Source organism: Acipenser ruthenus, chromosome 51 (assembly GCF_902713425.1).
Source record: "Acipenser ruthenus chromosome 51, fAciRut3.2 maternal haplotype, whole genome shotgun sequence".
NCBI lineage: Eukaryota > Metazoa > Chordata > Actinopteri > Acipenseriformes > Acipenseridae > Acipenser > Acipenser ruthenus.
Window position 1 is genome coordinate 8,566,018 of NC_081239.1, and position 24,820 is coordinate 8,590,837.

Genomic DNA, 24,820 nt, shown 5'->3' on the forward strand with positions numbered 1-24,820 from the left:
CTGTGTTAGTTTACTACATTCTGAAAAGAGTTTAGAATACAATAAAGCCAGTAATTTAAGCAATGTTCTGCCTGCCTAGAACTAGAATGGGGAATGTAAACTAACTGGAGAGTCATCAATCTAGTTTCTGCTGAACTAGCTCTGCACAGAAGGCTGAACTCTGGGAGAATGTAGCAAACATTCACTCAGGAATAATATTGTAGTTTCTGTAGAAACTCTTATCCAATTGTAGATTGAGTGGTTTCCCACGATTGATTAGACTGAAAGAAAAACACTGTTAAACTGAAGTCTAGTGGAATAAGACTTTCACTGCATGTCAGAACCATTGAAACATTGATTGAGTTTATCAACAAGTTCTGAAGTAACTCCAGATTACAACTTCATACTAAATGCAATTGAAGCTGCTTCCCAACTGATCTTGTTGAAACACAAAAAGACAGCGTGCTCATGAAAATATGTGTTCCAATGTTTGATTCCCGCTTGTGTCTATGCTTGTAATTCTGGTACCATGATTTCTAACTTCTATAGTCTTCTAACTTTTGTGAGTCTTAATAAACTGAATCATTGTTGTGTTTTGTTTCTTTCTGCCTCTTATGAGTACTAAAGTAAGCATTTATGATTGATCTGAGATCGATCTATCTGTCTGTCTGTCTGTCTCTATCTATCTATCTGTCTGTCTGTCTCTATCTATCTATCTGTCTGTCTGTCTGTCTGTCTGTTTCTGTCTGTCTGTCTGTCTGTCTGTCTGTTTCTGTCTGTCTGTCTGTCGAGAGAGACAGAGATAAATAGATAGATAGTTGTATAGTAAACGGGCCATCACTCACACTTTTAACCCCCTCCCTGCTCCGTTACAATGTGTGTGTCTGTGTCTGTGTGTGTGTGTCTGTGTGTGTATGTGTGTGTGTATGTGTGTGTGTGTGTGAGTGCGTGTGTGTGCATGTTTGTGTGTGTGTGAGTGTGTGTCTGTGTGTGTGTGAGTGTGTGTGTGTGCATGTGTGCGTGTGTGTGCATGTTTGTGTGTGTGTGGTGTGTGTGTCTGTCTGTCTGTGTGTGTGTCTCTGTGTGTGTGGTGTGTGTGTGTGTGTGTGTGTGTGAGTGTGTGTGTGTGTCTGTGCGTGTGTGTGCATGTTTGTGTGTGCGTGTGTGTGTCTGTGCGTGTGTGTGCATGTTTGTGTGTGTGCGTGTGTGTGTGTCTGTGCGTGTGTGTGCATGTTTGTGTGTGCGTGTGTGTGCATGTTTGTGTGTGCGTGTGAGTGTGTGTGTCTGTGTGTGTGTGTGTGTGAGTGTGTGTGTGCATGTTTGTGTGTGTGCGTGTGTGCATGTTTGTGTGTGTGTGTGTGTGTGTGTGTGTTTATATATATAATTGGTAATAGAACTGCATTAATGCATCAGTTAGGGTTGAACTTAACGCCACAAAAGCAAGGAAATGTGGCATTGGGGTTTTTAACCCGAACTCGCCATTCCCACCCGCACACGCAAGCAGACAGCACAAGCATCCGCACACTGCCGTCATCAGGTAAGACAGAAGACATGCAGCTCTGTCCAGATGACACGAGAGACTGTCCCCCGGCGCTGTAGCAATGGATCTACGTGCTCGCTTCAACACGGAAACAGCCAGACTGCAGAACCGCATCAGTGTTACAGAAATAGAACAAAAAGACATTTGTGTATCTAAATATTAATCCCATACAGAGGTGTCGTCCTGTATATTAAAATACATTCATATTAACTAATATGTTTGTGTATTACCAGCATAGTCGGAGGTGGCCTAGGATATTGAGGTATTAATGATAAATATTATATCTTCATAAATATGAACTACAACGACACCCTGAAGGGACCTATTGCATTGATAATTCAGGTCAAATTGTGGAATTAAATACACACACACATAGGATGTATATGTATATATATATATATATATATATATATATATATATATATATATATATATATATATATATATATATATATATATATATATATCTCCTTACGCCAGTAAAAGCACCAAAATAATAGTCCTGGTTATAACTTTGTACTAAACACTAAGTAAATGTATTTAATTGAAACATTAAATCTGCAGACAGAGGCACACAGTCCTGTTCAGTTTGACGCTACAATATAATCCCTTCTTCTTGGTGTCTGTGTTAATTTACTACATTCTTCCAGAGTTTAGAATACAATAAAGCCAGTAATCTAAGCAATGATGTGCCTGCCTGGAACTAGAATGGGGAATGTAAACTAACTGGAGAGTCATCAGTCTAGTTTCTGCTGAACTAGCTCTGCACAGAAAGCTGAACTCTGGGAGAATGTCTAATTAAATATCCTTAAACCAACAGAGCAATAAAGAGACCTAAAAACACCTCCATAACTTTGAAGTATACGCTAAGTAAAGCAGAGTAAATGTATTTAACTGAAACATGCAAAAATACATTTAAAAGTGTTTTTTAATAGGTATTGAATTGTACATTGGCATTGACAAGTTCTACCAGGTGGCGGTGTTGACTCCACACTAAAATAACTGTTTTGCCCCCCCCCCCCCCCCCCCCCCCAGCTGTTGTTTTAGCAGAGCGGCGGGACCGGAGGAATGAAAAACAATTCGATGCCGTTTCGGATTTCATTGCTTTCTCAAGGTCTGTGTTGCAGAGGGTGGATAATGCGCAAAAAGTGTCTCTTTTTTTTTGTAGCGTTTACAAACTTTTTTTCTGGATTATACGGTAAACTGACATGGAGCTGATCCCTTATTGGTTTAACGGAGTCCCAGCGCGTCCAATCACCGGAGGATTCCTCGGTTCAGAATGACCCCGCAGCCAATGGCAGGCGAGAGAGGGGGCGGGTTTGTTTTCGCTTCGGTCCCTCACAATGTTTTTCCCTGAAGGAGAGAGAGAGGAGGCGGCGCGGCTGAATTAACGAGTAAGATTTTAAACACAAATTCATTATATTCCATTTATTAACAGAGATGTACCTGTGATTAGTTGTATTGAAAACAATCAAAAATAATAATTGTATCACACACAGGCCCGTTGAGAGAGCAGGGAGGCCGGGGCTCGCTGCCCCTGGCAACAGACAAACAAACAAACAAACAAACAAACAAACAATTCAGGTCAATTAATACAGAACATTTCAACATTGCTAAAACAAGTACCAGCTGCAGCCCTCAGCTTTGTGCGGGCAGGTTGTGTTTGCCGCCCCGCCGCTACATAAACAAAGCCAATCCGATGAGTTTTTGTTTCCAGGGTGAGATTGCGCTCCACTCCGCTCCAGACTCTCCAGTCCTGCGCACTGAACCGACGCGCTGCTGCGCTAGTCTGATGGACGCGCTGGCAAAAACACTCTCTGCATTTATTTGTGATCTACAGTGAGAGACGCTGCCTGCGTGTGTGTGACTCGCAGGGGCAGCACACGCCTCAATCCTGCTCTCTGATCTCCACTGGGTTTTATTTTGAAGTGTGGATTTTTTGAGTAAGTTGCTCTGTCAGTTTTCATGTTGTTTCTCAGCTCTGTACTGTAGTGAAGCTTGGACCCTGGAAAGGAGGAGGAGCGCTGTGTGTTGTTGGGACTTGTTTGGGTTGAATAGAAGCAAGTCCTGTTTTTGCGGGAATGTTTAGTTTGTTTGTATTTTGTGAAAAGCTGCCTGCACATTTATTTCATGTGTGTGTTGTTGACCTCACCTGGGCAAAGGAACTGGCAAAAAACATACAGATTAATTAATTTAACGGTTTAAATGTAGTTTGTGTGCATGTGTAAAAGTTGACTTGTTTGCAACACTGCATGTCTTGGACAAGGGCTGGTTATGCAGAACACATTCATGAATAGGGCTCCATGCGTCTGCAACCCCTGCACTCCCACACCACCGTGCAACCCCTGCACTCCCACACCACCGTGCAACCCCTGCACGCCCACACCACCGTGCAACCCCTGCACGCCCACACCACCGTGCAACCCCTGCACGCCCACACCACCGTGCAACCCCTGCACGCCCACACCACCGTGCAACCCCTGCACGCCCACACCACCGTGCAACCCCTGCACGCCCACACCACCGTGCAACCCCTGCACGCCCACACCACCGTGCAACCCCTGCACGCCCACACCACCGTGCAACCCCTGCACGCCCACACCACCGTGCAACCCCTGCACGCCCACACCACCGTGCAACCCCTGCACGCCCACACCACCGTGCAACCCCTGCACGCCCACACCACCGTGCAACCCCTGCACGCCCACACCACCGTGCAACCCCTGCACGCCCACACCACCGTGCAACCCCTGCACGCACACACCACCGTGCAACCCCTGCACGCCTACACCACCGTGCAACCCCTGCACGCACACACCACCGTGCAACCCCTGCACGCCCACACCACCGTGCAACCGCTGCACGCACACACCACCGTGCAACCCCTGCACACACACACCACCATGCAACCCCTGCACAAACAACCATCAGAACTGTCTTCGTTTCTGTGATTTTTGGTCCGTCTCTCCGTCCTCCTTGTTATAGAAAATCTCCTTCATCTCACTCAGTGCAGCACGTTTGTGAACATGGTAATAAATGGAGTCTGGAATTGCTAACGCAAGCTCATAGAATCTAAGAAAGAGATTGTAACAGATTGTATTTTTTCTTTTTAGGAAATTTGTTCAGAAGACAAAGCTGGATTGTGATAGAAAAGATTAAGTGATGGAGCCTTTCAATGTTAAAGAGGAGAGTCCTGAACTAGAATCAGTCCATATTGAAGAGGAGTGTCCTGAACTAGAATCAGTCCATATTAAAGAGGAGCTTCCTGAACTAGACCCTGTCCATGTAAAAGAGGAGGGTCACCATTTTAAAACAAGCAGCTTGCAGGGCTCTCTGTCCTGTACAGAATGTGGAAAGAGTTTCAGTCGTTTACAAAACCTGAAACTTCACCAGCGAATCCACACTGGAGAGAAACGGCATGTCTGTGCTGACTGTGGGAGGAGTTTCAGACAGTCAAGCCACTTAAACATGCATCAGCGAATTCACACAGGAGAGAAACGGCATGTCTGTGCTGACTGTGGGAGGAGTTTCAGACAGTCAAGCCACTTAAACATGCATCAGCGAATTCACACAGGAGAGAAACGGCATGTCTGTGCTGACTGTGGGAAGAGCTTCAGACAGTCAAGCCACTTAAACATGCATCAGCGAATTCACACAGGAGAGAAACCGCATGTCTGTGCTGACTGTGGGAAGAGCTTCAGCCTGTCAGGCAATTTTAAAATGCACCGGAGAATTCACACTGGAGAGAAACCAAATGTCTGTGCTGACTGTGGGATGAGTTTCAGGAGATTAGCATCTCTGAAAGAACACCAGCGAATTCACACAAGAGAGAACCCATATGTCTGTTGTGACTGTGGGAAGAGTTTCAGCCAGTTAAGCAACTTGAAATTGCATTTGCGAATTCACACAGGAGAGAAACCACATGTCTGTGCTGACTGTGGAAAGAGTTTCAGCCTGTCAGGCAATTTGAAAATGCACCAGCGAACTCACACTGGAGAGAAACCAAATGTGTGTGCTGACTGTGGGAAGAGTTTCAGGACATTAGGAAATCTTAAAGACCACCAGCGAATCCACACTGGAGAAAATCCACAAATCTGTGCTGACTGGTGCGGCATGAAATGATTATTAATGCAATCGATTAATCTGTCAGCTGGTGCTTCGATTAATCGATTATTTGGGGGTAACCAGATGGAGGAGGAAGAGATTTTTATCCTAGTGTAAAAAATATGTTTAGTCAGAATGTGAGTGTGTGTTCATTCACCCGCACTGAGAAATCCCAGTCGTTTTAACCCTTAAGGTCCGACATTACAATTTCACCTTTCCAGTCTGATGTCGGACCCTGTAAAACGTTGTCAAAAAGACGTCAAGCACAGGTCTCTAGTCGTTTTTTCTACGGAAAAAGCCGAGAAAATCTTTCAATGGCCGAGTGAGACCGATAGGAGCCGAATGAAGCTGAAAAAAGGACGTATCTCATAGCCCCATCCACTACAGAGATAACACGGACATAACAAAGGAGACGGCTGCTTCTGCATCCAGCGCTCAAAGAACATCACAGAGCTGAGCTTTGAGATGTTATAGTAATAAAATAATGACTCTGATCGCATTATTGAGGAGTTTGGTGATAAAACGAGTGATCAGGAGAGGATTTATCAGTATGCACGTCTATAAAGAGGTGTGTGAAAAATACAGCACATTTTTTTACTCTGAAAAAAATATTTTAAGCAGCGCTTGTGAAAATAACCTGGACCCAACCCGCCTGACGAGCGCTGAATAAACAGACCACTAAGGGTTAAACAGCAGCTTAATATAAAAACTGTGAGCTCCCTGGTGAGTGTCTACAGCTGATACAGAGCCTTCAATCCTACGCCCTCTAGTCCCGCGGGCGGAACACGGTACTGCACGTAAACATTATATTTCATAACTCATTTGTAATTTTATTACAAAAGCAAAACAGAAAAAAAAGCTGACTCAATATCAAAATTGTTGTTTTCCTACCGTCAAACAGCGAAGGAATTTTTCGAATCCGTCATTTCACCGCTGAGATATCCCCTTGGCAATGTGTCTAGTACCCCCATGCATTCAAAACAACTGTGATCGACTAGCTTGCGTTTAGCTGCGCTGGTCTTACAACCTTGATGACGGTGAAGTCTCCCTGATCACGTTGTAGGGGAGGTCACAAGCTTTCCATTCATACCTTTACTGTGTTTGTAACCCAATCCATCACAGAGTAATCGATGTGCAAACAAACACGCCCACCTCTTGAATGAGATAAGGGGGAAAAAAAAAAGCCTTTCAAAGGCAAATGCATGTGGCAATGGATAGCATGTGAGGTGCCAGAAGTTAACTTCCCTTTTAGAACTTACTGTATCACTGGACATAACACAATGTTTATTTTTGGAGAGGTTTGTGGACCCTTGGGCTTAGCTTTGTAAAAACTCCTGTAGAATTTGATCCCTTTGTTCAAACAGTTCCAAATTTTTACCCAGTATAGTAGACATGTTGGTGAAGCACTGGAAAAAAATCTGGCTCTTTTCATATGCTCCAAGTTGAAAAAATGACTATAGAACATAAAAAAATGAAAAGCGTTTGTTGTTTGTTTATGTATTTTTTCTGGATATCTCCTTCCAGTGTGGTACTGAGTAAGACTTTTATCACACCTGAGGTTTTAGTCTTGATGCCCAAGGGGTTACCTTGAATTCAAGCCCTGAACCATGCCTGTGCTGTCTATACTTTGGAAGATATTGTGATTTATTTAAGGGCACAGCCCCCCAGGCGGAAATTGTCTGTGAGGGGCTGGGGTTTTGAGAGGTTAAACCTACACTCAAGTTTACTTCAGAGATTAGCTTGAGTATGGTCACTTTTCTAGATGTTATATAGGAAACCCATGGATCGTAACAATTTTATCAAATGCTTCTAGTTATCCTCCTCCTTCTTTGAAATGCAATTTGCCATAGTCAATTCCTTAGATTAAGACGGATCTGTGATTCTGAGGGTGATTTTGTATTACAAGCTAATGAAATGAAAAACAGATTTGATGAAAGGATATAAACATACTTGGGTCGACAAAGCTTTATCTAAATGCATGTCTCTTAATAGAGACCCGTTACTTACACATCAATTTAAGCAGCTAAAACTAAACACTCTGTTACTTTTGTTTCTACCTGCTCACCTATTTCAAATACAATGAAAAACATAATACAAGTCAACAAACTCTGTTCTTTGAAACCGGAGAATGTAGATGCCATAGTCTCTCTCACTAAGAACACAAAATAATCTCTGAAACACAGAGAATGGACTTGTATGTAATAAATTAGTTAAATTGTTCTTTTTCATATTTAGGATTTTTTTCAAGTCCCGCTGTCAAGATACTCACAAGGTAATACAATATTTATTTTTTATATTTAGTGAGGAATCTAATTTTAATTGTATCATATAGATCAATACAGAAGTGTTAAGCGTAAGAGCTGGTTAGAATGTAATTAAAACGTGTCCATTGGCTTTTCTTTTTGCGTAATAAATGCATCGATGGTTAAAAACCGCCATCGGTCCCAGCCCTATATATTATAGTACTCAGACTATTCCTGGTAATGAGGTAGACCATGTATATTTACAGCATTTTTATAGCTTGTGTAAAAAAAAAGAAAAAGATGCAACCAACGTATAGTACTGTATCGTTATCTACTGTTGAGCTGTATTGTAATTCTCTTTTTCATCAGCAGGTAGCGCTGCCTGACTGCAAATAGATGCTGCACAAAGCCGGTGAGTTTCTTATTTTAACACAGCTTTCAGGAATGGAGTTACAATGAATTCAAATTGTATTGAATTGTTTACCATGTGGGCTGCACGGTGGTGTGATGATTAGCGCTGCTGCCTCACAGCTCCAGGGTCCTGCGTTCGATTCTGGCCTAGGGGTCTGTCTGTGTGGAGTTTGCATGTTCTCCCCATGTTCGCATGGGTTTTCTCCGGGTACTCCGGTTTCCTCCCACAGTGCAAAGACATGCTGTTCAGGTTGATTGGTCACTCTAAATTGCCCTGTGTGTGATTGTGAGAGTGTGTGGCTCTGGCTCATCGTGGCCCTCTAAAGGATTAAGCAATTATGATAATGGAAGGATGGATGTTTGTTACAGTGACATATTTGGAAATATCTGAAAATATTTGAACTATTTTGTCCCAGGACTGATGAATAGCCTAATCTCAGATGTCAGATATACAGTATATGTGTATAGTAGAGCTGTACATTTTAAATTCATGAACAATGTATGATTATGATCCTAAAATACAAATGTGGAGGAAAATAATGGAATTCTGACAATATATATATTTAACTGAATATGAAGTGCCTTTCAGTCTACAACAGACAGTGATTACATCAGCTGAAGCCTAACAGTTGAACCCCCAAGCTTCTGGACAATATTACCCCCGACCCATGCCCTCTGATAAGACTAGCTCTGTTTTGATCTTATCTTGGGCTACTGGCTAGCCCATTGTCCTACTGAACTTTCTGGTAACATATATATATAATGAATTTTCCTTGTGTTTTGGTAAACATTTATTTCCAACATCCTTTAACCTCCTGCTCTGTGCTTACACTAGGAGTGCAGTGTCTCTTGTGTGCTGATATGTAACCCCCTGCTCTGTGCTTACACTAGGAGTGCAGTGTCTCTCTTGTGCTGAAGACATGGAACAGTGATGAAGTTCAGAGATGGAGAGTGAAGAGAGTGGAGAGTGAAGCCTAGAGATCTGCTACTGAGCAGCCAGCAGCCAGTGTGTGCCGGTGAGTAGAACTCTCAGCAGCAAATCAACTGACACAGAGAGAGAGATGCCGAGTGAATCAAACTTTATTACTGAATAGGAGCAGAAACAGAAATCACACAATATAGAGACACAGTAATTATTGATTGGTTTTACTCAGAACAATCCACAGCACACTTTCTTGATCAGTACTATCACACCTCATACATGTAAGTGTAAGGTACAATATTATACACAACTTTAGCGTGATTGCAGTCTACAACAAGGCAAAACACAATCCTAAAAGCAGAAGATACAATGTTCGAAAATGTCATTATTCAATGTTCTTCATAGACAAAAGCAAGTATAACCAATGAACCTGGGAAACACCAGCATAATAACCTAGAGCAGTAGGTCAGAAATATTTTTCTTTTTTTTAGGATATTGTTTTATTTCTATATAAAGAATGGGTACGAATCTCAACCCAATTCAGTTTCTGTGACCTCACTACACCAGGGCAGTAGCTTCATTCGAATAATCTGATCAGAGCTTTTGCTTGTTTATTTCACGTTAAACACCTCATTTATACTCTTCAGTGCTTGTTCCTTTGTTATGTTTTTCCACCCATCAGGGATGTCAGCTGGCTTTGCATTATACTCCTCTGCAAACTGTTCATTGAATGCAGTCATCACATACTTCCAGTAGTCAGAGGCTTGAATACTGGGATCAGGGGCAATGTTCCACTCAGGGTAGAATCTCCGATAGTCTTTAAAGGGATGAAACTTCCCCTCTGTGTCACTGTTACAAAATTTCACATCACTCTGTACATTGGTTGAACATAAATCTACACAAAGATGTCGAGAATGTGACCATCTGTAACGACCCACCCCTTGTGGTCGATGCACTGTTGCATGATGTTTATCGTGGTCCTTTCCTCCTGCATCACAGGGGACCTTGCAGAAAGGACACTGCTTCCCACAGCCAATCAGCTTCTCGAACAGCACATCCTGTGGCTTGACTGGTAGACTCTTAAGTTCCTCTGCGATATTACCCCTTTGAAAGAATTCAAAAGTCTTCATCCAATCATCAATATAATATTCAAGATGCGCAGTGAACTCCTCCACACTCGCATTATCCAGGATTAATCCAAGATCTTTTGTGGAAATTACAATGTCTCTGCTCAGAATGCTGCAGACATTGTCAAGAAACTCTGATATCGTTTTGATATTTCTTGAGGTTTCTTTCTTTTCAACAGCTGCTTGTATTTTCTTTGTAATTGTTTTAAAACGTTTCTTTTGTAACTCTGAAAGAGTGTTGCCTTTAGAAAGATGTTCAATAATACAATTCAATATCCATCTCTTGACAAAATCTTCATAGTCTCCAATGAAAGACACATATTTTATGAAATCATTTTCTTCTAGAAGCTCTTTCAACATGGAATGCTGGAAGTATGAGCGGGTGCTGTATTTCACAGAGCCTGCACCGGTCTGCATTTCATCTGCAATATCTAATCCCAGGGCTTTGTTGATGTGCTCTCTTACTGCAGGCTTGAGGCAGCGCTCTGTGAATTCTCGTGCTTTCTTTGAAGTCTGATCTTTCTTACGGTAAAGATCTATGAAGTCAGAGCAGTACTGTGGTTTGGACTTTTCCAGCTGGTTTCGGGGGTCATTGGCTATTACAAACTGATTGTGCATGGTTTGAAATTCCCTGGCAGCAAACCCACAGATGTGCAGGTAAAGTTCCACTTCAAACTGGCTGTTGGTCTTTAACTTCTCAATTTCCTTCAACTTGTTGTCTATCATTTTTAACAGCTCTGTGGTGTAGGTCTCGTGGTAGTCAGTTTTACTTGTTTTTTTGGCAGATACAAACTGTCTGCACTGTTGTATTATACGTTGCACCTTCTCATTGGCTTCCTCCTTGTACTTTGTTTTGCTGAACCAATCATAGCATTTCATGTACCATCTACGATCAAAGTGTTCATCGGTTACATTAAACTGTGCTTTTCCATAGTTTGTCAATTTGCTGGCCTCACTTAACACCCGTTTAACTAAACCGTCATGTCTATGCAAGTGTGCTCTCAACTGATTGAAAACATTTAATTCAATATCTCGCTTCTCAAACCCTTTCAAGTTCAGCGCAGACACTGTCTCTGTCCACATCTTTTCAAATTTCGCTTTCAGCTCATCATCAGTTAATTTCTCATTTCTTTCTCTGCACCCTTCCAGCAGTTTCAATACTCTTTTCTCTAGTTTTTCTTTATTGTCTTTATCAACATCGTGTATCTGCTTCATTCCCTTTTGAAAATCAACAGCCTCTGTCAACTTGCTTTTCAAAGAGCTTTCAATTTCCTTCCTAATCGTTTCAATGCTGCTCATGAATGTTGCTCTGTAGCTTTCTACAAGATTGACATGGCCCTCCTTACTTTCATAGTATTTAGTCAATTTCTCCAGAGTTGAAACTTCTTGACATGTCAGTTCTGTTATTGCTTCAGATTTTAAGGAGCTGAGCAAGTCATTAAGATTTAATGACTGGTTGTTGCTATTTGAAATCCTTATCTCAGCACCGGCCAGCCACTCATACATGTGCTTCTGGAAGTCCCATTCCCATTTACCATACTCAACACACAGGTTACTGTAAGCCTCTGCCACCAGACTGTTTCTGAAGCTGAAGATGAAATTCTCATATTTAACAGCTCTCCACAAACTCCTAACCCACTCCAAGAACTCTGGAACATCTGCAGGAGGTTTCTGATCTTTGCAGCTTTTCAACGACTCAATCAAACTCTTCTTGAACTCATACACAGTTTCACTGTAGCCGGAGTTCACTGGAGCCATTGGAGGGTTACCATGCCACAGGCCAGGGATGTACCAGTTATTTTTCTCTCCATCATACTCCATTATATCAGTGAATTTCCGATCAGTAACGTGCTTCTCCATTCTGGCAGCTGCCTGTGTCATCTCATTCAGCTGCTCTAAAAGCATCTTTCTGTCCCTCGTGTTTTTATCATGAGCAGACACGTCCCCCACATTCTGGTGCACAAAGTAACATTTTGGTTTCTTTCCCACTTCCTTCATTCTAAGAAAGGCATGCACCACGATCTGTAAGATATCCTTCATTTCTACAGAGTTCTCCATTGCAATGTTTACTATTGTGACATCACTCAATCCCACCACCAGTGTTGCGAGCTCATTGTCGTGTTCGTAGCTGTCTTCTAGCTGTGCCAGCTCAGGGGACTTGAGACCTTCAGTGTCGATTACCAAGATAAAATCACACTTCAGCTCTTCTTTCAGATCCTCTTTGACTCTCATTAACAGCATGAAGGCGCCTCGTGTGCATCTGCCACTGCTGACTGCAAACTGAACCCCAAACATGGTGTTGAGGAGAGTGGACTTCCCAGTGCTTTGGACTCCAAGCACTGTTACAACCAGCATCCTGCTCTTGTGGTTGACTTTCTCATGGAGCTCAGTTAGAACATCAGTCACCCATTCCAGAGGGATATTTGATGCGTCTCCATCCAGCAGCTCAAGAGGAAAGCCGTCCAACAGCAGATCAGCCCCACGACTGGGAAAACTTTGAAACTGTTGACGATATACATGATTGACAGGAAGGGAACTCGCTGCTTCATAAAGCTGCCCCATCTCACGCATGAAATGTTCGATTCCTAAAGAGCTGTTTGAGATTTGCTGATCCAGGGCTGCAATTTCCTCTTTGTTCTCTGACAGATTGGCACACTTTTCTTTGTATTGATTACGAAGACCAAAAAGTTTTGTTCTTGCTGTGACATCCAGGCTCATCCTCATCCACTTTAGAAAATAGGATCGTTCTTGTTTTCTTTCATTGAATAGGGCAGTGATGAAACACTGCATTGCTACAGATATATTATAACTCATTTGTTTTTGTCTCAATTCCTGTTTTTGTTTTACCAGATTGTTTTTATATTCTTGAAGAGGCTGGTCTCCTGCCTTCCGTAGTCTGCACTCCTCCTTTTCTATTTTTGACAGCTTCTTCCAAGGCTCCCCCTGCAATGGCAGCTGCTTCTCTTTATATTGCACCACCTCTTTGATTTTAGAGGCGATTTCTTCAGCACTCCTCTTAGCCTTCTGACATGCAGTGCAGTCTTCATCTACTTGAATCCCCAAATCACGTGCTGCCGCAGACATGGCTTCTATCGTCATTCTGCGGTGAACGTTTTTCATGATGTCGCTCACAGTGTGGCGCAGTTTTGTTACAAATTCTGCATCGTTGGTCAGCTTGTTCTTAACTAGGACATGATTTGTATTTAATTTTAACTTTGATGCCAAGTCTGTCAGTGAGTTTATGTTTTCTTTTTTCTTCATTTGAAAATTTGCAACCAAAAATAACTGGGCTTTAACGTTTCCTGCAGAGGACAAGAGATTGCTCTCAATCTTTGCAATACTGTCAAAAAATATGAAGACTGCTGAGGAGGTTTGACATAAAATGGAAAACTGTTTCTGAAATGAACTGATGTCTCCACGAAGGTTGGCAACAGCTACAGGTTCTGGAAAGATGTCCAGGTTTCTCTTTCCACAAGGAAGGTACCAACTTGTTTCAACCAGACCATCTGAAATTCTGCGTGGAACATCACCACACTCCATATTACGATGGACAAAGAAATGATGATACTGCTGGGGGTTACTAAGGACCTCATTCAGGACCCGCGACTTTGATAAACTGCAGTCACCCAGCCTGACAAAGGAGACCATTGGCATGGCAGTGCTGACTATACTGTCTTCTACAAACCCTTTTGAGTCAACTAATGAATGGGGTCTATACTTCTTCACAATGTCTCGCATGGCCCACAGCATTAATGTGCACTGATTAGAGCTACAGTCAGGGAGTAGGAGAGGCACAGCAAACTGGCACATTGACATTTTCAACATCATTTCCTGCTGCAGGAAGCTATCTGAGCACAGAAAGACTGCCGTTATGAGATCAAGGGGATTGATTCTATTTCTGTCTTGATCATCATCACTATCCATGGATTTAAACATACTGACTAAGTCTTGCAGTGTTGTATCTGTCTGCATGTCAGCAGCACTGCACTTAATACTCCGAGCTGTCACATTCACCATCATGAGTCTCTTCAGAAAGCACCAGGGCAGTGTTTCGAGTGAGTGAAGTGGTTCATCAGCGATACCCTCTCTTCCGATCTCAAGGACTCTGCTCAGGGTGATCTTGCCTGGGAAGTATTTCTCCAGTCCCAGCCTGCACAGCAAGTCTTCTAGATGGGTTTCTGAAAGGGAGACAAGAACCTGTTTAGCTATTGGAATGAGTACTTTGGAGCAGCAGTGCTGACTTTATTTTTTTTTTACTTGCCGATAATCAGTGCTCGAATTGTTTCCTTCTTATAGGAGTGGCGAACAAAGCGGGATTGGCTTTGTCAGAGCAGCTGTTCAGCAGTGCTTGCTTGTCATCAATGCAGCGTAAGGTTAACAAAAAGGTTAACAGTTATCCGTCAACAAAATAATTTTTTTAACAAAACATTTTGTCTACTATACATTTCTCCTAAATGTGTAAGCATTTCCATGCGATTGTTTTAATTTACTGAGTCAATACAAATCATAAATAAACCTTAACATTTTATGAAACAGAAAAACTTTTAAAAAATAGAACACCAATCTCCCAAAATAAAATGATTTTGATTGTACAATTGATCTAGATTATCCTCGACACAAAAAATAAACTAATTCTTAATCATTTTTATTGTTTAATAGTTTGTTTTTATACCCGTGGCCAGCCATTTTCGGTGCCAGTGTACCGGTTTACTCACACTGTCCAGATTATTTTTACACATAAAATATTATTAAAACATATTCAATACTCTTCATGTTTCCTAACAAACCTCATTATCAGTCAATCGGAACAAAAAAAATTGCATTTGAATGTTTGAGGCGGTATTTCAAAACTTTACTATTGAGTCAACAAAACACAACCCCCCCCCCTCCCCCCTCCCCCCTCCCCCCTCCCCCCTCCCCACGGCGCAAAAGGACACTTCTCACAAACAATGTAATCAGTCTACTACATTCTACTATGAAGTTATACTGAAATATATGCATAAGGCATATTGTTGACATTTGATTGACTTGGCTTGTGGTGGCCATGTTTTTTAATGCAGCCTTGAACAAATTGAAAGCAAGACCTTGCCATGGGCCTCTACCACTGTGCCAACTTTCACCAGTTTCCATAAAACGGTGTTCATTTTATGGAACGTACATAAAATACACACACTTCCACTTGATTATCTATTATTATCTGTGAGCCCTGCACCTGATACTAGAAACACTTACTAGAAACGGACCTGATTAACACCAGCTGATTGTAGGATCGACTCCTTTAGAGCTTTCCAACAAAACCCAGACACTTCCATAGATACGTATTCTATTAGCACTACATATCCCACAATCCTTTTTCAACAGGAAGTGACATATTGTGGTCTGCTGCTTCAGGATTCCACAGCAAGACGCAATGGGTCTCTTCTGCCATTGTTATATTTCTAAATAAATCATTAAAAACTGAGCTCCAGAAAGTGAGAGAAACAAATATAGGATGATAACAAATACCAGGAAACAGAGTGGCAACCAACAATATTTCATTGTTCTCATTTGGGTTTCTAGTAACCCTTTGAGTGAGTGTTCTTACTAAGAGAATAAACATTATTATTACATCCCCTTCTGCTCTTGGTGCTGTTATTTACTGAAAGAGTTCTTCCTTGGCCTCACCTTTGTACTTTGCCTTCAGTTCCTCTTCCTCCATCTGTGACCCCTCTTCCCTCAGCTTCAGTGTCTCCCATGGCTTTTGGAAAGCTTTCTCGGGTTCCTCCCTGCGTGTCTCCTCTGGGTTTTGCCTGATTACTGTCCTGGTTTCTTGGTTCATCTCACTGGTGCAGCAGCTGCCTCTGTTCTCTGCCACCATGGCATCTATTTTCTCAATGAGCTGTTTGACCTGTTTTCGATTGCTCCTCCTCTTGTTATTGAGAGTGTGATAGCGCCCCCCACACTTCAATACAAGCTGCTGGAGATCTTCATCTCCCTCAATAAACTCCTCGATGGTTTGGACATGCTTCTCAAGTTTATCCACATGAGTGAAGAGCAGCATGGTGTAGCTGAGAGCTCTCTCTCCAAACATCTCCTGGATTGTCTCCAGCGCTCTCTTCTCTTCCTCTGTCAATCTGCCCACCTCCATCACCAGGAGGAGAGCGTGGGGTCCCGGGGCAGACAGGGAGATGCATTTCACAATCTCTTCTTCAGAGAGCTCTCTGTCAAATAAACCTGGGGTGTCAATCACAGAAACACGTCTCCCATAAAGTTTGATCCCTTTCTTCTCACACTCTTTTGTCACAAACTCGTCCCCACCCAGGATGGTGTTTCCACTCGCACTCTTCCCAGCTCCACTTTTTCCCAGCAGCACGATCCTCAGCTCTTTATCTGCAAACAGGTGGGAAGAAGTGAATTTTCAGCTATGTAAGTTTCTAACTCAAAGCTAGATACACGTATCCACAACGAAACAGTTAATTAAATGAAGTAAATTAATTATTCATTTCTAGTTTGGTTTTAGTACAAAAAAAATTTGAGATAACCAACATCCCTGCTGGCTTGTTTCTCAAACATTACATTTGTTTTTAGTCACGTGATTTACAGTAAAACTCTGTAGCAGTGTTTATGTGCTGGTGGCAGGTAGATCTAATCAGTTTCATTCCACAGCAAGATCATCAGACGCCCCTTCAGTGTTTTTAAAGGTATAGTACAGCATTAAGAAATAGTTTTGATATCTGTACAGTGAAAACAATTGCAGGAAAAAAACAATAGTGCCAACACTACTTTGATTAATACTGTAGATTATATATATATTGTGACAGACTGGGGTGTTTTGTCACAGTTCTTTCGGGTCTTGAACACAGTCTTTCAGAACCAAGCACACTGGACAACAGTATTTTATTGTAAACAGGGCGGTGCCTGTATGTTTTATTATCGTGTTCTCTTTATCCAGAGTCACACAAATCAAATATCAACAACGTAAACAAAAAAAAAAACTAGCTCTTTATTAAGAGCACTAACTAAACCTTTTAATTATCTTTTAACTACCCCTTTCTATAAGTCAGACAGCTAAGCTCTTTACTGACCAAACAGAACACTTTAACTAGGCAGGAATTGTTTTCCCCTAGGTAGAACACCAACCTTTAATCTGTTTCCAGTACGTATCGGTCTCTCTGCATGTCATACCCTTTGCACACACTCGCGTTTGAAAAAAAAAACCATGCTCTTTTATGGCTGCCTAATTGGAGACAGGTGAAAACCCTTGTCTCAAAATGGTCGCCCCTGTGGAGCTCTGGGAATTGTAGTCTTTGTGACATTGGCAGTCAAAGACTACAACTTACTTATGTAACCCAAATTCAATGGAGAGGATACAGGCTTCTCTTCACTCTTGGACCAATATACACACCGTCCACCACTTTCCCATATATTTTATAGTTCACTTTGTTACTATATATATATATATATATATATATATATATATATATATATATATATATATATATATATATATATATATATATAGGGTTACTTTTATAGTATGTATATAATATGAAGTAGAAAACAAGGTGTAGTGTATAAAAAACGCAGGCAGCAGTGTGGAGTGGTGGTTAGGGCTCTGACCGGAGGGTTCAATCCCAGGTGGGACACAAACTGCTGCTGTACCCTTGAGTAAGGTACTTTACCTAGATTGCTCCAGTAAAAACACAACTTTATAAATGGGTAATATAATGTAAAAATAATAATGTTATATAATTGTGACAAATGTAAGATAAGATAAGAGTGTCTGCTAAGAAATAAATAATATTAATAATAAAAAGAGTTCTTACCATTGTGCTGTTGGTGTCGTGCTGTTAACTTTGTGTCTTTTCTGCTTGTAGCCATTGTCCTTGTGTAAGAGCTGCAACTGCATGAGATATTTATAACTAGACTAGTCACGCCTACTGGGGAACTTTACAAGATAAACCTGAGTATCAAACTGAACATTCATATCCTGGTCCTTATCATAATTATCAGCCACTCAGAGACACACAGTACACTAAGAATGTATGCTTTACATGCTTTTGTCTTTCAGTGAGCTTCAGACTTATTGGTTCCTGTTGGGTTTCAAAGAAATCTGAGGCTTGGTTCTCAATAAATCAAAATTAGAAATTACACCAATAAACTGTAAACCAACACAAACTATTAAGCTGGGTCTGTTCTTTGTACTGGCTCTGTGCTGTTGGATTCACTGTAAAGCAGTCTTTATCATAAACTGCATTTCATTTTACACAGCATTCAAATAATGCAGTAGGGTATGCTCCCAGGATATGCTCCCAGCATGCCTCCTCCTCCTATTGCCACTACTCCTCCTCTTCCTCCTGGAGTAAGAAGATTCATTTTGAGTTGATCGATGAAATGATTGGAGTTTTCAGCTTGGTATCTTGTAACATGTAGAATACAATACAGCCCCTCTCTCTGTGATGTCACTGTACTGTAACATGAATGTTACTTTAATTTTCTCTTCTCTCTTCCCCTTCAAGCTCTTGTTGGTGCTCTGCTAGCGTTCTTTCATTCTCCTTCATGATCCCTTCTTCTCTTTAGTTTTTCTCTTTCTGCTGCTGCCTGGTACACCACATTGGTGTAGTAGCTGTTGTATTGGACACGTATTGGTACAAGTGGTGGATTTTTAGGGGGCCAAGCAATGAAGTTGCTGGAAGCCTATTGTTATTGCTCAGATTATTATAATTCCACCACCCACTTTTGTTTTTTGGAAAAAGGTATCTAACCTATAATGAAAACTCATGAAAAGTGGTATGGTGGTAGAGGACACAGGAGATTGGGAGATGCATTAACCTGTCCTCACCGGGACCCCACGCCTTCCTCCCAGTGATACACACTGGCAAGCGTTTCACAGCGGAGGAGAAGATACAGGAGATGTTTGAACCCGAGGCAGATAGATATACCATGGTCCTTTTCACACACAGAGATGAAATGGAAAATATTTTTCTCAGTAAAACAATAATTAATGCGTTCCCCTAGTTTTCCACATGTCATGCAAATGTTTTTTTCCCATTTTACTGACAGTCTCTTTTTGTACGTATGGGATGTCCCTGTTTTCACAGTTCATCAAAAACAAATCCCAAAAAGCTGTTGTTTATTTCTTATATTTGTTTTCACAGACGGTGCTACACTGTGTAATGAATAACTTTAGACAGCTGACTGTGTTTTTCAGTTCAATGTCCCCTTAAAAACAAAATGAATCTTTGTAACACTGATGTTACTGACCAAGCCATAATCTTTATCTAAACTTTATGATGTCTATATATTATATGGGTTATTGTGGGGCTACATGCACTGCTTCCAGTAACATTCAATCAGGACTTATGATTCAAGGTTATTCTGTCATAAAAACTGTCACCTGCGTGAGAATGAATTTGTATTTGAAACGACGGTATCTGTACAGTGTTTCAGATTGAGTGCTAACAATTGACGTGGCAGTGCTAGCATATCACTGATCTAGATTAGTGTTAGAAACAGGAGATGGGGCTTTCATGGATCTCAGAAACATTGGGACCAGCGACATTGGGATGGCATTGCAACTATGGTGCTTTGCACTTAGCATTTTGGATTCATTGTGCTGACTGTTTTAATTTGACAGAGAACTACAGTGAAGTACCATTTCTACGGAGATTATAAGTGTGAGGAAGGAGCAGTGGCGCCTTTAAGAAATGGCGTCACTGTGGAAAAACTACACAACCCATAGTCCCCAGTGTAGATTGAGAAGGCGGGGTTAGGTGTTTTAAAAGGAAGCGGGGCAGAACAAGGGGGGCGATTGTGGGGAACGCTACCCGGTTGTCCTTCCTGTTCAAGCTTCCGAGGTGTATTCTGTTGCTGAGGAAAAGGTAGTAAGTGTGTTACGTTTGAATTATAGCGATTTTGGAAAAGTCTAGCATAGAGCGTTTTTACCTCTTGGTGATGCAGACTTTTATTTTGAACTGTTTGGTTTTGTTTTGATAATTTTGGATTAAAAATATTTTACGATGTCTACACTGTTTGGTTTCCAGCTGCAGGAGCAGCGACACTTTGACCGAGTGTATTGTTTATATGAGCAACGGCTTGCTGCAAACATTACGTATTCCCCAGCTGCAGGTGCAGCAATACTTTAACCGAGTGGGTTGTTTATGTAGACGGGGCTTGTTAAAAACATTACGTGTTCCACAGCTGCAGGAGCAGCAATACTCGGACCGAGTGCATTGTGTATATGAGTAGGACTCGCTACAAATAATACGTGTTCTTCAGCTGCCGGAGCAGCAATACTTTAACCAAGTGTGTTGCGGGACTTAGCAGAACTACTGCAAGGTTTACAGCTGCAGGGGCAGCGTGTGCACTTCAAGAAAGAATTACAGCACCAGGCTTGGATCGTACAGGTTGGATTACAAACTGCCGGAGTAACGGTACAACTCTGAGAGAGGGATATACATTTGGAAGAAAACCACCAAGCACAGAGTCAGGGTGTGAGACTCAGGGTGTGAGGGCTGCTGGTCCGCGGCGGTGCGGCACTGAGCGCTGGTTTAACATGTTACAGGTGTTACACACCAGCGCCAGTAGGCACTGAACGCTTTTCACCTCTAGCGACAGTGTGTCACTGACGCTGGCATGCGTATCGGGTGGTGTTTTTATAGTGGGTAAAGGTTTTAACGTTAACTGAATTGCTCTGTTACCAGCTTTCGATATCCCAGTTAAGTAAACATGTCACAGTTCCATACTGCTACTGATGCATTCATCAAATAGCGGTGCAGCATATTCTGAATGGTTTTACAGTAGCAGCAAGGGACGTGAGACTACTCTCAGATCATTGAAAAAAGTCATGCTTGGGCTTTACAGTGGAGACGGTGTAAGAACGCAGTTTAACTCTTTATTGTAGACTAGAGCGTCCATTCGAATGCATCTCACTTGATACACTTAGAATCTCGAGTTCGGTTTGATGCATTTCACCTGCTTTCCACAAAGAATGACACTTTGTATCAAATATAAACCAATGAACACAAACTGCTAAACAAGCATCAGATTCCTGTGAATGCCGAAAGAAAGTTTTAAATATCACGTTTACACGGATAATCACAAATAAACTAACATAACTCGACACATTTTTTCGACACCAGCTTGGATTTGTAAATCTGATGTTTTTTCTTGTCGGGATAGCTCGCAATAAACAAAAGCCCGTTCAATCTCTCATCCCCAGTAGCGTATAGGCAGGTATATTTTGAGCCGTTTCGTGCAAGAAAAGAACCGCTCATTTGCCAAACGAATACCAGCATTTGCAGACGGCGACAATATGTTAGAAAAAGAAATCCATAGATTTTCATGTATAACATTGCTTTCATTTCTTTCCATATAAATGCACATTTCAAACAGTAATTCAATTCAGTACATTTCAACCAGTGTATCTAATACTGTAGTGCAGTGGGTCATTGTATAATTAACTTGAAATATGCGACTGTTTAAGAAATAAGGTTGTCAAGGTGAAAGTGAAAGTAGCATCAGATTGCTATAAAAGTGAGTCGAGTTCTTGCAGCAGCCAGCAGACAGATCTCTTCTCTTGGGTCATTGAACCGAACCAGCTCAGAACCGAACCGAACCCACACCTGCTCCGGGCTACAGTGTAAATTCCAGGTAAAAAGGTCAAATACATTTTTATATATAAATCCTTTCATTTGTTTAACCAAAAAGGAGAACTTAAGAAAAAAAAACACAATGTTATATTTGTAGCCTAATTATTATATCTCATAAAAAATGAAAGAAAATGGTCCAGTAAACGTTACTCATATAATAATCTTAAATATTACTTAAACCATTGATGTTGGTACATTTACTAAGATCACTTCAATTGTGAGCTCTGTGCATAACTTCCCCTGAAAATGAAAGAAATTGATGTGAATAAGCGATGTAATATTGGTGCTTAATTACCATGCAAACACTTCGAATTCTAATACTAATAATGATAAATGCTTCTGTGTTTTTGACCTATTAGTGTATTTGAAGTCTTTTTGTATGAATTTTTCTTTTTCTGCAATCACTAACACTCACACTAATGTTGTTGAAGCTGACACCCTGGGATCCTTCAAGAAGCTGCTTGATGAGATTCTGGGATCAATAAGCTACTAATAACCAAACGAGCAAGATGGGCCGAATGGGGCCTCCTCTCGTTGGTAAACTTTCTTATGTTCTTATGTAATTTGCTGTTTCTGTTCTGGGCTGGCAGAACCGGCAGACGCAAATAACCGGCAGACGCAAATAAATCAAATCAAATCAAATCACAAAAATAAGCTCAAGTTAACTTTTGTTTTTAGAAAAAAGAATAACGCGGCGATGGGCAACGCAGAATCGGACCGCAGTGAGCAGGAGGCGCAAAAGATCATCAACTTCATCCCAGGAGTCAACTTGGCTTACAACGCCACCCGCAGCGTCGTGTACGCCGCGAAGGGAAACGGGCCGGAGGTGACCAAGAGTGGCATCGCGAATAAGGACTAAGAAGAGAGGTTAAGGGAGAGGGGAGCACGACGCTGTGAGAGGAGGGTGACCCCACACTCCCACTTTCTTCTCTACACACCACACCCATGTCCTAATATATGAACACAATATGCAATGTCTGTACCTATGTGACGTGTTTAGAGAATATTTCAATAAAATAAGTTGCCTTCTTTGGGAGTGGTGTGTTTTGAAACAATGGTCTGATTAGGTTGGGTATTAGTTCAGCAGAGGGTTCAGTCTTGAATAAGTGTAATGTAATCTAGTAATGTAATGAAAATGAATGGTGTTCCGGCGAATAGAATTGGGAAAGTGGGGGGGGGGGGGGGGGAGAACCGCACACAACACACTGCTGCCCCCGAGTGGTGCACATTGGTAATGCAGCCCAATATTATTCCCAGTACAGCGCACTGCAGCACAGTGAAAGGGGTTATCGCTAGTGGGTAGAAATGTGAGTTCAGTGTTATTTTACGGAGTAGGACCTGGGAGCACACTGAAAAATAAAATAATCAGTGCTCTTCTCAGGGTGTTTTTAGAAGTGATTATCTATGATACTTCTTCGCAATACCACCCCTTCCCTGTTTTGTACTTGTTGTGGTCCAATAAGAACGGTGTCGAAACAGCCCGTGTGTTTTGACCACTGTTATCCTTTACTCTCTTTAAAACAGCCTGGGCCGCACCGCACAAGCTGAAACTGTCTGTATCATGTATAAAGCTAATGTTGTAATCAAAAACAGAACCAGGTTTGCTAGTTTATTTCATGGCATTGCACTTGGTTGAGTATTTTATAGGCAGTCCGTGTGCCCTGATATGGAGTATTTTACCATGCATATATATCTTAAATAAATTAATTAATTATTACGTGCACACATATAAATATATGTTAGAGACGAATTAATATTTATGTATAAATGTCAGCCTATCAGCTCATAATATCGTAAAATACATACATTACTGTTACAAATATTTCAAATGTTCTGATTCAGAGCCATCCCGCCTTGCGCCGTGTCTGGCTCCCTGTAAAAGGATAACACGGTTCTGATATGAATGAATGGTTCAGAGCCCCCTTCAGTTCCTGTTTGGTAACAACAACAATGCTTGATCCTTAGTACTGTACTAAACCTGGGGATCAGCTAGCCTCCAACTTTGTTCCGCTTGTTTTTTCGATGCAATCGGTACTGACTTAGTACGCAGCTGGGGATGATCCCGAGATAGTACCGTACTAGCTGGTACGCAACTTAGTACGCAGCTCCGTACTAACTCTGCAAGTTCATTGTAACTGACCGATAGGGACGCTCTCCTCCCGAAATGCAGTGTCCTGTAAATCAAACTCTCGTGCCCAACTCTGATAAAGTACAATCACACACAAACATACAATGTGTCAATAACATGCAATACAAAAAGAAAAACATAAGTGAATATTTAAATACAACCAAAACAAAAAGTAAATAAATACAACTCAAAATCTTAATATAAACACACAGTTAATAAAGCAAAATAATCCAGTGCGCAGTAGTCACGCGTGTGACGTATGCATGCTGTAGAAAAGGAGCTAGTGTTGTCTTTTACATTGCTCCTCCCCCAGCTGGTAACTCTGCAGGTGGGATGTGTGCTCAATCTAACAATACTCATAAAATAGATTGTTTTCATCACCCATACGCAGGAAAGAAATACGCCATCCTTCAATTTATCAATTGTAGTACCACCCATGTAATCCATATTCTGAAATGCCCGTGCGGCAACTCCGCACGAGAATTTCAGAACATCAGAGTTCTATCAGAGTTCTATCAGAAGGAAAGATTATCCTGTAGCTTTACATTTTGCCAAATCTGCCCATCCTGTCTCCTCGTTACAATTTAGGAGAATAGAGAAGATAACTGTTTCCACAAGGGGAGGTAATCTGGATAAAAAATTACTAAAAAGAGAGACATCATGGATTTATACTCTGGAGACTTTGAAACCAAAAGGCTTCAACGATTAATTAGATTGTAAGTCTTTTCTTATAGTT

The 24,820-nt window shown here is 41.4% G+C and overlaps 2 protein-coding genes across 4 annotated transcripts; one reads left to right on the forward strand and one right to left on the reverse strand.

Annotated features, from left to right (window-relative positions):
• Positions 1-2,919: 2,919 nt before the first annotated feature.
• Positions 2,920-22,992, forward strand: LOC131722794 (zinc finger protein 239-like). Of its 2 annotated transcripts, XM_059015885.1 has the most exons (6): positions 2,920-3,462; positions 4,633-6,411; positions 7,859-7,895; positions 8,236-8,278; positions 9,169-9,293; positions 22,635-22,992. In XM_059015885.1, exon 2 carries the CDS (start codon positions 4,682-4,684, stop codon positions 5,639-5,641), a length of 960 nt encoding a protein of 319 aa, XP_058871868.1. In that variant the 5' UTR covers positions 2,920-3,462; positions 4,633-4,681; the 3' UTR covers positions 5,642-6,411; positions 7,859-7,895; positions 8,236-8,278; positions 9,169-9,293; positions 22,635-22,992. The 2 variants fall into 2 exon arrangements, 1 of the variants encoding a protein (XP_058871868.1); XR_009320033.1 differs by lacking the exons at positions 2,920-3,462; positions 4,633-6,411; positions 7,859-7,895; positions 8,236-8,278; positions 9,169-9,293 and adding an exon at positions 19,522-20,186.
• On the reverse strand, positions 9,349-18,347 carry LOC117404827 (interferon-induced very large GTPase 1-like). Of its 2 annotated transcripts, none has more exons than XM_059015856.1 (3): positions 18,132-18,347; positions 15,991-16,695; positions 9,349-14,504 (listed from the first exon to the last, which is right to left on the reverse strand). In XM_059015856.1, the coding sequence occupies exons 1-3, from the start codon at positions 18,184-18,186 to the stop codon at positions 9,811-9,813; spliced, it is 5,454 nt and encodes a 1,817-aa protein (XP_058871839.1). In that variant the 5' UTR covers positions 18,187-18,347; the 3' UTR covers positions 9,349-9,810. The 2 variants fall into 2 exon arrangements, with proteins under 2 accessions (XP_058871839.1, XP_058871840.1); XM_059015857.1 differs by lacking the exon at positions 18,132-18,347 and adding an exon at positions 17,446-17,742.
• Positions 22,993-24,820: the final 1,828 nt, after the last annotated feature.

What these genes read in the sequence shown, in the direction of transcription:
- LOC117404827 (XM_059015856.1), bottom strand. Translation starts at nt 18,186, where the DNA reads ATGGCTACAAGCAGAAAAGACACAAAGTTAACAGCACGACACCAACAG. An exon ending in ACGACACCAACAGCACAATG is followed by an intron (nt 16,696 to 18,131) that starts GTAAGAACTCTT and finishes ACCTGTTTGCAG; the next exon opens with ATAAAGAGCTGAGGATCGTG. An exon ending in ACTGAAGGCAAAGTACAAAG is followed by an intron (nt 14,505 to 15,990) that starts GTGAGGCCAAGG and finishes TCTCCCTTTCAG; the next exon opens with AAACCCATCTAGAAGACTTG.
- LOC131722794 (XM_059015885.1), top strand. Translation starts at nt 4,682, where the DNA reads ATGGAGCCTTTCAATGTTAAAGAGGAGAGTCCTGAACTAGAATCAGTC.